Below are 15,080 nucleotides of genomic sequence, written 5' to 3' on the forward strand. Positions count from 1 at the left end.
GTGGTGGATGACTTGACGAGACAGAAGAGAAACTTTAAGAGGTGAATAGTCTGCAATTATTAAGCCTGATGAAAAAACTCATCCTATAATCATTAATTGATGCTTGTCTTTTTACTTGCTGTAGCTTAATAAAGGCACAGGGAAGGCCTGGCTTGGTGCTTAGTCTCCAAGAGAGTCTAAGCCCTCTGCATTAAACGTCATTCTGACTCAGTTTCTCTTTTACACAGACCCCGATTGCAACACTTGGTGGTGGAAGAGGACAGACACACAGCAGGGGCAGGAGACAAACAGCCACTATTACCTCCAGATGACTGCTGGGCCTCACTCTTGCCTTGAGGGTGAACCACTTTTCAGAGCCTAACAGCCCACCCCAGCGGCATCACCCAGAGCCCCTGCCAGACAGCTGCACCTGCCTGCTGGGGGCAGGTCTCTCCCCCTGCGCCTGCCCAGGGCCTCAGAGGGGGAGTATGACCCAATCTCAGAGACATAGCCTGGTGCCTAAGGGCACGAGGGACACACAGCCCAACTCAGGGCCTGTGGGACTCCAACATCTGAGAACATTTATTTCCTTCTCCAAGTCCCTGGTGAGGAAGAAGGTCAGCTTCACCAGCCAGGGCGGGCAGATACAGCCAGGAGGCCTATATCCCTGGGCCTGGCAGGGGTAAGCCAGGGACAGCGAGGCCCCCCTGGCCCGGGCACCTGCTGGAGGACAGGGGAGAAGGATGGGCCACCTCAGAACCTGATGCGGGAGCTCTTCTTCACGGAGGACAGAGGAGGGATCTTCAGAGTCCGTGAGAGCTGCTTTCGGGAGGAGCTGACAGACAGGGGGGTTGCTGACCTCTGCACGATATACCTGGACACCTGGGGGGACTGCAGCCCCGGGGAGGTGGACAGGTTGGACTCCAGGAACCCAGAGGCCAAGGCTGACGGGGACAACGAGTTGTACGTGGTGGAGGCAGTGGGCATGCTGGCCATGGTGCTGGGTGCCATCTCCCTGTCAGGATCCAGGTCCTTCTGGAAGGTGTGGGTCTCCAGGTGGAGGAGCCAGCCCTGCTGCTCTAACACCTTGTGCTTCATGAAGTCAGGCGGGTGGGTGGGTGCCAGTTCATTGAAGTGCAGCGTTTGCTGGATCTGAGGTGTGATCTGTGGGGAACAGAGAGGGGAGTGCAGGGGCAGCAGGACCAAGAGGGAGGCCCCAGGAGGATGGGCCTGACACTTCTTTGCAGAAGTCTCTGGAAGGTCACGGCTGTCACTAATGACCAAAGCTGCCCTTTTCTTGGTATAGCAGCAGCCTGAGGGGTGGGCACTGGACTGTCCCTGTCTTAGGAGGAGGCCCAGGTACCAGCTGCTTCCCAGACGTGCTCTCACCGCCTCCCAGGCTGTGATCTGGGCACATCGCCCTCTTCACGCTGACCTCTCCCCAGCAAGCACAGAGGAGCTGTTTCAATGCTGAGACCCCGACACAGAGGGAGGGAACCCCCACAGTGCCTTCATGCCCTCCGTCTCCTCCTGATCATTTACCTGCCACCATGAGACCCTGTACCCCCACAGGAACAAACAGCTGTATGCAAACATGAGCAGTAAACACACTGATAAACCAAAACCACACACTCAGGCAATGCTTTGGAGGCTGTGGGAGTGCCAGGCCCAGACAACCTCCCACAAGGGCCCAGTGAGGCTTGCCCTCAAAGTCAAAAGCCACATCCATGGCCTCAACCAGGGCCTTGGCAGACAAACCAGCCAGACCAGTTTTATTCCAGAACTGTCTGTGGCCCAGAATCCTGTGAAAGGCCCGATGTTCCCCTCAGCCCCACTGGAGACTGGAGGGCCAGGTGGGCACGAGTGGTCACCGATGGAGGTGGGATCCCTGGCCTCCAGCCCCAGCATTTCGAGGAGACAGTCCCGCCCCGCCTCACCTGGTTCTTCACCCAGCCGTACTGCACATTGGTGAACAGGAGTTTGGCACTTGGAGGCTGCCGCTTGGATGTGTACGCTGCTCCCAGGACTTGGCTCACCTGCAGGAGTCAAGGGCAAGAGTGAGGGCTCAGGCTTGAGGTGCTGGGGGCCCCTCTACACCCCCAGCCTCACCTGCTTGCCCTTGGACTCCCACTTGCAACAGCTGTTCTCAGTGTCTTCTGGGGAGCGCTCTCCGGCCCACGGGGACAGCAGGGTTAGCCTCTGCAGCTTGGCCCATGCCTCGGCCTCGGCGTCCCCCTTCCCGTTTGGAGCGCCATGGAGCTACCTGCTCCCGCTGCTGGTACTCCAGGGCCTCAGCGAGATCCTGCTCCTCCCTGCCATGAGGGGCTTTCCTTCAGAAGGTGCCCTTGGTGGGGTTCCTCCCTCCTGGGCCAGGGCCTTTCCAAGCTTCTCATCCCTCCCTGAGGCCATATTGCCCAGGCCTGGTCAATTAGCAAGTGTTCAATTAACATTAGCAAAGCCCAGATTAAACTGGCTCCCACCAAGTCCTGCCACCTTCCCCACCACCCTGTGCTCTCCTCCATGGAGACCTGGCACCCCATCCTGACCTTACCTGGACCTCCCCCTGTGGAATACTTAAACAACCTCTCCCTCCTAGGGAAGCCCTGCCTCTGCCTTATTTGACATCCCCCTCAACAGATAAGACTTATGCCTTCCCAGGAGTATAGGAGCCACAAGGACTCTTGGAAGTGCCTGGAAAACTCCTACTTATATTCAAAACACAACTCCAAAATCTATTCTTCTATGAAACCTTCCTTTTACTTGATCCATCCAATCAGCAGATTTTTCCTCTAAGCTATCCCTGTTCTTAATAGTCCTGCCACTTACCACTTAGAACTGCAGCCACGAGCTTGCATATCCATCTCTCCAAATGGACTGTGAGTTGCCTAAGGCAGGACTCGCATCTGACTGGATTTCTAGAACCTAGCACAGGGCCTGGCAGTCATCAGGGCCTCAATAAATATTTTTTGAAGGATCTAAAATTATCTAAGACTTGGTCAGAAATAGGGTGGAACATGGATGGAGGAAAAACCTGTACAGAAGGTTTCCAAAGCAAGCAGCCTGCCTTCCCCATGAAACAGGGAAATAACATGAGTATCTATCCTCCCAGGGAACTCTGGCCACATAGAATTAGCCTCTGCCAGGAACCAGCCTGAACAAATCTGAACCTGGTTCTGGGGAAGGGACTTGGGTTTTCATATTTTCCACTGGTTTGTACTTCTCCGTCTTTCAGCTGTGCGGGGCTAGAACAGAGCTCTTAGGCCACTGCTGACACCTGTGGAGTCAAATGTGCTTGCAGGTCCCAAATCTTTGGCCTTCTGAGCACCTCCCCCACAGAGTGTGCCCAGCACTCTCCAAGTAAGGCTGCCTGGGACTTGGGGAAATGCCCAGCATCCCCTTTCTTGGGTCAGAGGAGACCAGGTGGGCCGTGATAACTCTCTGCAGCTCAGTCAAGGCCTAGGAAGCATCTATGGAGTCGTCATCCTCCTTTACACTTTTTCTTAGATCATAATCACTAACCATCTGGACATCCTGCAGCCTTTTCCAAACATTCAGGCCAAATGTCCCTGCAATTTAACAGATCCAGCTCTGTAGCAATAACAGAGCTTCCCCTTCCTCTGAACCCTCTGTCCCTCATCCTCCACCCTCAGCCAACAGTCCCTTGCCCCTGGCCTACACCTGTTGATGCCTACCATATGCCAGGCATTATGCTGGCTACTCTACAAATATCTGGAGGAATCGGACACTAGCCATAGCATATACTTAGAGCTCAGGCCTAAAGCATTTGGCCCCACATAGAGGCCGAAATAGAGTACTGCGGCAACGACCAAGTGATTCTCAGTCAGGCTTCAAGTAGCTCATGTATAAAATAGCAATGGCACAAAATGATCAGGTGTCCATCAAATGTGAGGTTCGGGATGGGGCTGGGGAAGAACAGGGGCTCGGGTAGAAAGCAGGTAGTGAGAAGAGTTAGACATGAAATCCTCCTGGGCAGGGTGAAGTGAGTTAGTTGCAGGCTATTCCCCTGCTGCAGAATGTTTTTTTAATTAAGAAAAACTAAACAGATATGTTACAAATATTTTTAAAAAATAATTGGAGGGAAACAAAATAAAAAATGAACAAGTGAGCCTTCATCAAACTAAAAAGCAAGCTTCTGTACAGCAAAGGACACCATCTGTAGAACAAAAAGGCATCTTACAGTATGGGAGAATATATTCATAAATGACTCATCTGATAAGGGGTTAACATCCAAAGTACATAAAGAAATCATATGCCTCAACACCCCAAAACAAATAACCCAATCAAAAAATGGGTAGAAGACCTGAGCAGACACTTCTCCAAAGAAATACAAATGGCCAACAGGTACATGAAAGATGCTCCACTTCACTAGTCATCAGGGAAATGCAAATTAAAACCACAGTGAGATATGACCTCACACCAGTTAGAACAGCCAACATCCCAAAGAGAAGAAATAAATGCTGGCGACGGTGTGGAGAAAAGGGAACCCTCTGACACTGTTGATGGGACTACAAATTGGTGCAGCTGCTGTAGAAAGCAGAATGGAGGTTCCTCAAAAAACTAAACATAGAAATACCATTTGACCCAGTAATTCCACCCCTAGGAATTTACCCAAAGAAAACAAAAACCCTGACTTGAAAAGATAAATGCACCCCTATGTTTATCATCGCACTGTATGCAATAACCAAGACATGGAAGCAACCTAAGTGTCCATCAATAGATGAATGGATAAAGAACAGGTGGTACACATATGCAATGGAATACTATTCCGCCATAAAAAATGAAATCCTGCCATTTGCAACAACATGGATGGATCTAGAGGTTATGCTCAGTGAAATAAGCCAGATAGAGAAAAACAAATACCATATGATTTCACTTATTTGTGGAATATAAAAACAAAACAAAGCAGAAGGAACAAAACACCGTTCAACTCATAGACACTGAGAAGTGACTAGTGGTTACCAAGGGGGTGAGGAATAGGCAGGGGCAGGGGGAGGGAGAGGGGGACTGCTGAACCACTGTGATGTACATTTGATAAATTAAATAAGAATAAGAATAAGAATAATTGGAGAGCTGTAGAAGCAAAGAAATCAAGACAAACTAAAATTACAGAAAAGGAAGAGTCCTTCAAAGAAGAACTGAAATCAGGAGCTGCTTTCTTCTCTGGGAGCATTTTCTGAGTCTGGGCATTGGCTAAGTAAGAATCAGGCTCAGATTAGGAGGAAGAAAGCAACTGCAAGGAAGAGAAACCAGCAGAGCTTTGGACAGACACAGTTAAAAACATACACACAAAGAGACAGAAAAGTCAACACACAAGATAGACTAGAACAGAATACAAAACAAAAGTAAAAAAGCCTATTCACCCAAAATAAAAATGAAAAGAGGAATAGAGAAAGAACAGATGAAACCAACAGAAAGTAAAAATTACCACAGCGGACTTAAATCCAACCATGTAGATAATTATATTAAATGAAAATGGACTAAATACACCAATTAAGATGGAGAGATTTTCAGACTATTCAATGAAAAAGCAAGATCCAACTACATATCATTTAGAAGAAATAAGACTTTACTTATAAATACAAAGATTAAAAGTGAAAGGATGGTGAAAGATATATCATGAAAGTACTAAGCAAAGAAAGCTTAGGAAATGTGTCTGTCTCTACAAACAGAGAAAGACTTCAGGACAAGGAACATTACTGAAAATTAAAAGGTCAATTTTGTAGTGATAAAAGAACCAGTTCCTCAGGAAGACATGATAATCCTAAATGCATATATGCCTAGCAATTTAGGGATTCAAAAATAAAAGAAACTGAAAGAACTAAAGGGAGAAACAGACAAGTCCACAATCATATTTGAAAATTTTAAGACCTCTCCCAGCTGTTCATACAAGAAGTAGACATAAAAACAGTAGAGATATAAAAGATTTGAACAAGACTATCACCTAACTGGCCCTAACTAACATTTGTAACATTTGACATCCAACAACAGCAGAACACACATTCTTTTCAAAGTACACATGGAACATTTACCAAAATAGCCAAGAAAATGGGACATATAAAAGATGCAGGAAGTTTCAAATCATCAAAATCATAGACTGTAGAATTTATTTTCTGACTACAATGGTATTGAAAATCAATAACAATAGCTGGAAATTTGGCCAAGTATTTGAAAACTAATCAAAACACTTCTAAGTTATTCATAGGTCAAAGGGAAAATTAGAAATCACTTCCAACTGAATGATGATAAGACTAGGAAACTAAAAAGTTATAACATGAAAATTTATGGGATGCAACTAAAGCAGTGCTTGAAGGAAAATTTATAGCTTCAAATACCTACATTAGAGAAAAGGAAGCTGTAAAACACATGATCTAGGTTTCTACTTTAAGAAGTTAGAAAAAGAAGAGTAAATCAAATTCTAAGTAAATAGAGGAAAAGGAATGATTTTAAAATAAAAGGGAAGTTGCTGTTTAATGGGTATAGAATTTCAGATTTGCAAGATGGAAAAGTTCTGGAGATCTGTTGCACAACAATGTGAATATACTGAATACTGCTGAACTGGTCACTTAAAAATGGTTAAGATGGTAAATCTAATGTTATGTGTCTTCACCACAATAAAAAAATAGAAAAATGTTATTTGACAATTTTATAGAAAAAACATACATAATTATATGCCATTACTTAAATGCAGAAATATACAAAATAGAAAATGAACAGAGAATAGAGAAAATCAACAATGCCAAAGCTGATTCTTTTAAAGTATTAACAAACCCAAAAACCTCTAGCAAAATTGAAAGAGAAAGTGAACACACATATTGCCAGGATCAAGAATGAAAAGGGGACATTAATAGAGATCCTGTGACATTCAGAAGATGATAAGGGACTATTGTGAAGAACTTAATGATAGCATATTTGAAACTTGGATAAAATGGAAAAATTCCCTGAAAAAAATGAGTTTATCAAAACTGACACAAGAAATAGAAAATCTAAGTAGCCCTATTTCTACTAAAGAAATTGAATTCATAATCAAAATCTTTTCCATAAAAACAACTCTAGACCCAGAGAGCTTAATCAGTGGACTCTATCAAATATTTAAGAAAGATATAATACCCACTCTATGCCAATTCTCCCAGAAATAAGAAGAGTACTTTCCAAATCCTATGAGGCTGGCATTGCCCTGATACTGAACAAGGCAAAGAAACTACAAGAAAAGAAAACTGTAGATCAATATTCTTCATGAACATAGATGCAAATATTCTAAACAAAATTTTACTGAACAGAACTCAACAGTATATTAAAAAGAATAATACTTGACTAAGTGAGGTTTATACCAGGAATGCAAGATTGGATTAACATTCAAAATTCAAAGAACGTAACTCATCACATTAGTATAATAAAGGAGAAAACCCGTATGATCACTGCAATAGGAGCAGAGCAGTCATTTGACAGAACCCAACATTCATGATTATAGAAAATACATTTTTTATAATTCATTCATAACTGTAAAAATATCTCTCAGCTAACTAGCGATAGAGACAGCTACTGTTAAAAAAGAAATATTGCATGATTCCACTAAAGCAAACACATAGAAACAAAAAGTAGAATAATGGCTGCCTGAGCCAGAGGGGAGGCGCTTGGGCAGTTGTGGTTCAATGTAGAGTGTTTCAAGCATGCAAGACGATTAAGTCCTAGAGATCTACCACACAACAAAGTGAAATAAGTTAACACTACTGAACTGACACATAAAATTTTGTTAAGAGGGTAGATTCCTGGGTTTTTTCTCCCCAGAAATATTATATAATTCACATCTGACATTGTGTAGGTTTAAGGTGTACAACAGGATGATCTGTTGCATGTATACATTGAAAAATGATAGCCACAAGTTTAGTTAATACATCCATCAAGTCACAGTTAACATTGTTTTTTTTATTTTGTGGTGAGAATTTTTAAGATCTCTCTTAACTTACAAGTATACAGTATAGTATTCATAACTGTATATATACTTTTCTGTACATTAAAGCCTCAGAATTTACTCAACTAATAACTGGAGCCACCTTCATCCCACCCTGCCTCCTGCCCCTGGCGGCCACGAATCTACTCTCTGTTTCTATGAGTTTGGTTTCTTTAGATTCCACATAAAGTGAGATCATACAGCATTTGTCTTTCTCTCTCTGGCTTATTTTATTGAGCATAATGCCTTTCAGTTTCATTCGTGTCATTGCCAATGGCCAGACTTCCTGCTTTTTCATGCTGACTAATATTCCAGTGTATATGTATGTACACACATATAAAAGCTATATACATATACATATACACTGTGTATACAATAATATGTATATGTTATACACAATTTATCACATTTTCTTTATCCACTCATCTGTTGCTATACACTTAGGTTGCTTCCGTGTCTTGGTTACTGTAAATAATTTTGCAATGAACATAGAGGCACAGATATCTCTTTGTGATAGTGATTTTATTTGGTTTGGATATATATCCAGAAATGAAATTGCTGGATCAGTGGTTGTCATGTTATTTGTTTTTACCACAATTTTAAAAGACTTTTGGAAGGGAGTATAAAAGCACAACTATGAAGGGTGGGATTGATAAAATGGATAATACTAAAATTAACTTCTGTTCATCAAGAGACATCACAGAATAAAAAGCAGGCTCAAAATGGAAGAAGACATCTATAAACTATATGATTGTCAAGGAACTCATATCCAGAATATATAAAGGACTCCTACAAATCCAAAGGAAAAAGACAAGTCAGTAGAAAAATGGAGAGAATATCTGAATAAGCACTTAATAATAGCCACCTGACCAACAAATACATGAGATGCTCAACCTCACTACTCATCAGTGAAACTCAAATTAAATGAGAATCTTCATAACAATGTTATGTTTAGTAGCCCCACATCGCTAGAAACAACCTCAATGCCACCAAGTAGCACCGATGAATAAATTGTGGGTTATCAGCAACACAATACTCCTCAGCAATGCTGACGACTCAACACCTGCATTCAACTAATGACTGAACTGCACGAACATAACGGTATTTGAGAGAAAAGACCCAGCCATGAAGGAGAACCTATCCTACCATTTCAATTATAGAAAGTTCAAAACCAGACAAACCTAATCTCTGGATTTAAAAATCAGGATAGGGGAGAAGGGTGGGTCAAAATGGTCCAGTGGGGGAATGGGGGGAGCACCAAGTGCTGGTATTATTCTGTTTCTTGATATGATGTGGCTATTTGCATACGGGCTTATTTTCTGAATATTCACCAAGCTGAACCCTTTTGATTTGTGTGCTTTTCTTCGTGTACATTATTATACAACAATTCAGTTTATTTTATAAGGAAAAGAAGTGTACCTTGTCAGATACATGATTTGCAAAAATATACAAAGGCAAATAATGTTGAATAGATGGACAGTTGATGGATGAATGAACTGAATGGACAACGGGAATGACTCACATCATTGACAGAGTTTGCACTACCATCATGATCAATTTTAGACTATTTCATCACCTCACAATACATGCAAATGGAATCACACAGTATAGTGTGATCTCTTGTGGCTGGCTTTGCTTACTTAGCGTAATGTTTTAGAGGTTCATCATGTAGTATGCATCAGAATTCCATTTCTTTTTATGGTTGGATAATATTCCATCATATGGACAGACCACACCACACTTGACCCATTCATCAGTTTTAGACATTTGGGTTGTTTTCACTTCTTGGCTATACAACTAATGTTGCTATAAATACTTGTTAACAAGATTTGTGTGTGGAAATATGTCTTCAATTCTCCTAGGTATATATTTAGATGTGGAATTGCTGGGTCAGACGGCAACTCTATGTTGTAGTTTCTGAGGAACTACCAAACTGTTTTCCAAAGTAGCTGCACCAGTTTACACTCTCACCAGCAATGTATGAGAATTCCAATTTGCCCCTATCTTAGCCAACATGTATCTATAACCATCCTAATGAGGGTGAAGTGGGATCTCATTATGGTTTTGACATACATTTCTTTGATGTCTAATGATGTTCAGCATCCTTTGATATCCTTGTTGGCAATTTGTATACCTTCTTTGAAGAAGTGTCTATTTGGAGGCTTTGCTCATTTTTAATTGGGTTATTTGTCTTTTTTACTGTTGAGTTGTAAGAGTTCTTCATAAATTCTGGATTCTAGTGTCTTATATATGATTTGCAAATAGTTTCTTCCATTATGTTATCTTTTCTCTTTCTTAGTGGTGCCCCTTGGAGGCTAAAAGTTTTTAATTGTAATGAAGTTCAATTTATTTTTTCTTTTGTTGCATGTGTTTTTTTGTGTCATGTCTAAGAAACATTGCCTGATGCAAGGTCATGAAAATCGCTGTATTTTTTTCCTAAGAGTTTTATAATTTTCACTCTTACATTTAGGTCTATGAACATTCAAAGTTAATTTTTGTGAATATTGTGAGGCATGGTTTTGTGAAGTTTTTGTGTTCATTCTATTGGTGGGTATATCCAGTTTTCCCAGCTCCGTTTGTTTAGAAAGACGATTCTTTCCCCCATTTGATTGTCTTGGTATGCTTGTTGAAAATCAATTGACCAGAAATATGAAAGTTTATTTTTCTACTCTTAATTCTATTCCATTGTCTATCCTAATGCTAGTACCATGCTATCTTTACTGTAGCATTGTAGTAAATTTTGAAATTGGAAAGTGTGAGTCCTCCAATTCTTTCTTTTTCAAGATTGTTTTTATTTTTAGGTCCTTTGTGTTTCCATATGAACTTCAGGATCAGCTTGTCAATTTCTGCAAAATAAGGCAGCTGGGATTTTCATATCAATTGCATTGAATCAATTTGGGAAATACTGCTATACTGACAAGGTGAAGTCTTCTAATCCAGGAATATGGGACATGTTTCCACTTGTTCAGGTTTTCTTTGATTTCTTTAAATAACATTTTGTAGTTTTCAGAGAACAAATTTTACACTACTTTCATAAATTCATTCCTAAATATTTTATTCTTTTTCATGCTCTTGTAATCTGGATGCCTTCAGAAGTGGCAAGAGCAGACATCCTTGTCTTGTTCCTGATCTTAGGAGGAAAGAATTTAATCTTTCACCATTAAGTATGACATTAGCTGTGAATTTTTTGTAAATAGCCTTTATCAGGTTTTCCCCTCCATTCCTTGTTGAGAGGTTTCTTTTTATCAGAAAAAACATTTATCCAATACTGTTTCTACATCTAGTGAGATGATCATCTGTCTTTTTTCTTCATTCAATTAATATTTATATCAATTGATTTAGGACATTAAACCAGCGTTGCATTCCTGAGATATTCTTACTGTGTAATCCTTTCATATGTTGCTGGATTCAATTTGCTAGTACTTTGCTTAGGATATTTGCACATATATTCACCAGAGATATTGGTCTGCAGTTTTATTTTCTTGTGATGTCTTTGTCTGGTTTTGGTAACAAGGTAATGCCAGTCTCATAGAAAATCCTTTTGGAAGAACTTTTGAAGAACTGACATTAATCCTTCCTGAAATTGTTCACAGAATTCACCAGTGAAGGCATCTGTACCTGAGCTTTCCCTTATGGGAAGCTTTATTACTAACTCAGTCTCTCTACTTGGAATGTTCAAATTTTGCATTTCTTTAGATTTTCTATTCTTTCTTGAGCCCATTTTGGTAGTTTATATCTTCTTAAGAATTTGTCCATTTTCTATCATTATTTTGATAATGAAAATTTAAAAACAGGTTAAATAAATGACTGTACCTCTATAAAGTGAACATTAATTATTACTAAGTCTGATTTTCAAGAATATTTGATAATATATGAAATTCTAGTTCATACAGTGTGATCCCAATTTGTTTAAAATATACCATTATAAGAACTAAGAGCAGCTGGTCAGAAGCACAAATTCTGAAGTCACACAGACATGGGTTTACTGCTCAGTCTAGCACTGGCAACTATGTGAGCTCAGACAGGACCTCCCAACTCTTCAGTTTCATCTCTCTTATCTGAAAAATAACATCTCCCTCACATAGTTACTGTAGAGATTCAATGAGAGGATACATAATAACACTAATCACAATCCCTGAAACACAGTAAACAGTAAATAATTGACACTTTTATTGTTGTCCTTATAATGATTGTATTAACATTATAGATTCTTCATATACTGAACCCATGGGTAATCAGTTCCCAACAGATCTGAGTGCAGTGAAGTTGTCTTCTTACTAAAACTAGACTGGACAGAATATATTTCTATAGAAATTCAAAGGGCACCTAAGACTTCAAGATGACTGTGAAAATGGCAAATGTATATAATAAGCCTTTGACCTAGCAATCTCACTTCCAGGAATTTATCCAACAGATATTTTTTCACACATGTAAAATGACATAGTCACTATTCCCTTCTGGTTAAAAACAAAACATAGAAAAGAAGCTCAATTTCCCTTAAAAGGGAATTAGATCAGTAACATATTCTATGGCTTACTACACAGCTATAAAAATTAATGTACTGCTATGCAAAGATTAAGACACATTACGGAGTAAGAAAAGCAAGGTGAGTACTAGTAGGTAAGACGTGCTACTGTCATGTAAAAAATAACATGCTACTATAATGTTAAATAATAACCCTAACTTTACACATTTGTGTTTGCAAAAACAAACCCTAGAAAAATAACCAAGAGTCAATGAAAGTGGTTACTTCAGGGAACAAGGAGAACTGTTTTTGGCAGGAGACAGGAGGAGGACTAAGACTTTTTACATTGACTGATTTAATAAACTTCCATTGATGTATAATATACACATAGGAAAAGTATATATATCATAAATGTACCATTGAATACGTTTTTACAAACTGAACATGACAGATAATGACAGAGCACTGTCCATGCCCCAGAAGTCCCCTGTGTGACTCCTCCTGGCCACTCCACTCCCCCAACAAAGAGGATCACTTCTGATAGGTTTCTGTGTTTTTGTACTTTATATGAATGGAATTATAAAACATATAATGTATATTCTCTTGTGTCTTATTTCTTTCACTTAAATTGTTTAAAGAATTGCTCATTTTGTGTTGAGTAGTTGCAAATCATTCATTTCCAATGCCGGATATTGTTCTATGTAGTGCATATATCACAATTTATTCTTTCAGACTACATTAATTAGGCATTTGGGGTTTTCCAAATGTGGAGTTATTGCACATAGTAATTCTATCCACCCTCTTATTTATATCTTTGAAGGCACATATTCCTCTTGTGTATTAGAAGTGGAATTGTTAGGTCACAAAGTAGGCATATTCAGCTTTAGTAGCTACTGCCAAACAGTTCCCCAAAATGACTATTTCAAGTTGCATTCCTACCAGCAGTGTAAATTATAGTTGATTTATATCCTTGTCAACATTTGGTATTGTCCGTCTTTTTAATTTTAGTAATACTGGGGGGGGTGTAGTGGTATCATATTGTGATACCACTTTAATTTGTATTTTTCCAGTAACTAATGAAACAGAGCTCACCTTCATTAGTCATCAGGGAAATATCAAATGATTTTTAAACTATATAAATGGTATTACTGACCTGAGAAAATACATAAATATTTTCATTATTTTTAAAAAGAATTCATGACTCCAGGGCCCTCCTTGCAAAGATCAAAGCTCATGGAGAGTGTGTGTGTGTGTGTGTGTGTGTGTGTGTGTGCGCGTGTGTGTGCGTGTGTGTGTCTATACATGTACATGTGTATGTATGTGCACATATTTAGTGTGTACACACTTGTGTTTTACTATTTAATGGTGACTTCAGGTTAACAGAAACTTTTCCACAACCTTGAACAGAAAACATAGAAGACAGAATCTCAGTAAAAGAACTATGATCCCAGCTCCTTAGTGGAGATCAAAGGCACTTTTCTGAGCAGCCACTCAGTAACCTGCCTACCTCCTTCTCCTTCAAGGGGATGTAGTATGGGAGGCTGATCTGGCCCTGTTTAGGAATTAGGTACCGGAACTTGTTTGTTCTACTGGATTGGAACGGCCGCTTGTCAGTGAATGTGCAGTAATCCTTGATGTCCCAGATCTAGGCACAAAGGGTGAGTTAGTGGCCTGGCACACCCTGACCCCCAACACCAGCTCATTCTGTGGGCTCCTCCCAGACCATTTCTCTTCGCCTGAGGGGCAGTTCTTACTCACATCTATGAAATACCCAGACACTCAGGGCCAGAAGGGGCCCAAGAGATCTCTCAGGCCAGATCTGAGCTAGCATGCAAAGAGGGTTTGACTGGCCGAAGGACAAGACAGTCTTGCCTCACGTCTCACCACAAAGCACAAAACCAGCTCCTGAGACAGCTGATCGCAGATGAGATGCACAGCCTGGGGGTGAGGGAGCTGTAGGAAGAGAACGATAGAGTGTGGGACCCACTGGGAATGGCTTCTTTGGAGGGGCCTTTTGAACCAAGCCCTCATTCATTTCACTAGGCACACCAGAGCAGGAAAGGACTTCAGAGGTAATCCACCCTACTGCCCACTGTTTTACAAATGAAACCAGTCCCAAAGGGACTAGGGCCTAGGCCAGTGCCACATGTGGCAAAGAGGGGTCAGAGCTTGGCTGACACCAGCCCTCAGCCTCAGTGCCCGTCCTTCCTCACCTTGATGTGTCCTTTACAGTCCCCTGTGACAAGGATCCAGTCATTTTCATCAGTGGCCATGGCACCCACGACCACATCCCCGTTGTCTTCAAAGTCCACAGGGAACTTCCCCAGTAGGCCCCCATTCCTGTGTATGGACCAGGCATAGATGTAGCCATCCATGCAGCTACTCAGCAGGGCAGCCATGTGTGGCAGGCGAGGCCTGGTCTGCAGGAAGATTATCTGTGCAAGAGGTGCGCCCACTCAGGGGTGCTGTGAGCCGGGCTCACCCTGGACACGGTGCATGGTGCTGGGGGCCCAGGCAAGTCACCACTCCCATCTGGTCCCCAAATTTCCTAGATGCCCCATGAGAATGGTGATGGTCTACTACCCTTCTGACCCAGCTAGTGATGAGGAACATTTTCTGCACTATGAGCTCCTTAAGGGCAGGAATGTGTATCATTTTTGTTCACTA

At 41.2% G+C, this 15,080-nt stretch overlaps 1 protein-coding gene across 1 annotated transcript in view; it reads right to left on the reverse strand.

Annotated features, from left to right (window-relative positions):
• Positions 1-732: 732 nt before the first annotated feature.
• Positions 733-15,080, reverse strand: part of LOC140849704 (uncharacterized) — a 34,738-nt gene continuing 20,390 nt past the window's right edge. The window contains 5 exon segments of the mRNA XM_073238048.1: positions 733-1,143; positions 1,917-2,015; positions 2,089-2,214; positions 13,921-14,058; positions 14,627-14,848. Of these exon segments, the coding sequence (XP_073094149.1) occupies positions 733-1,143; positions 1,917-2,015; positions 2,089-2,214; positions 13,921-14,058; positions 14,627-14,848 (996 nt within the window).

This window comes from Manis javanica, chromosome 5 (genome assembly GCF_040802235.1).
Source record: "Manis javanica isolate MJ-LG chromosome 5, MJ_LKY, whole genome shotgun sequence".
Taxonomy (NCBI): Eukaryota; Metazoa; Chordata; class Mammalia; order Pholidota; family Manidae; genus Manis; species Manis javanica.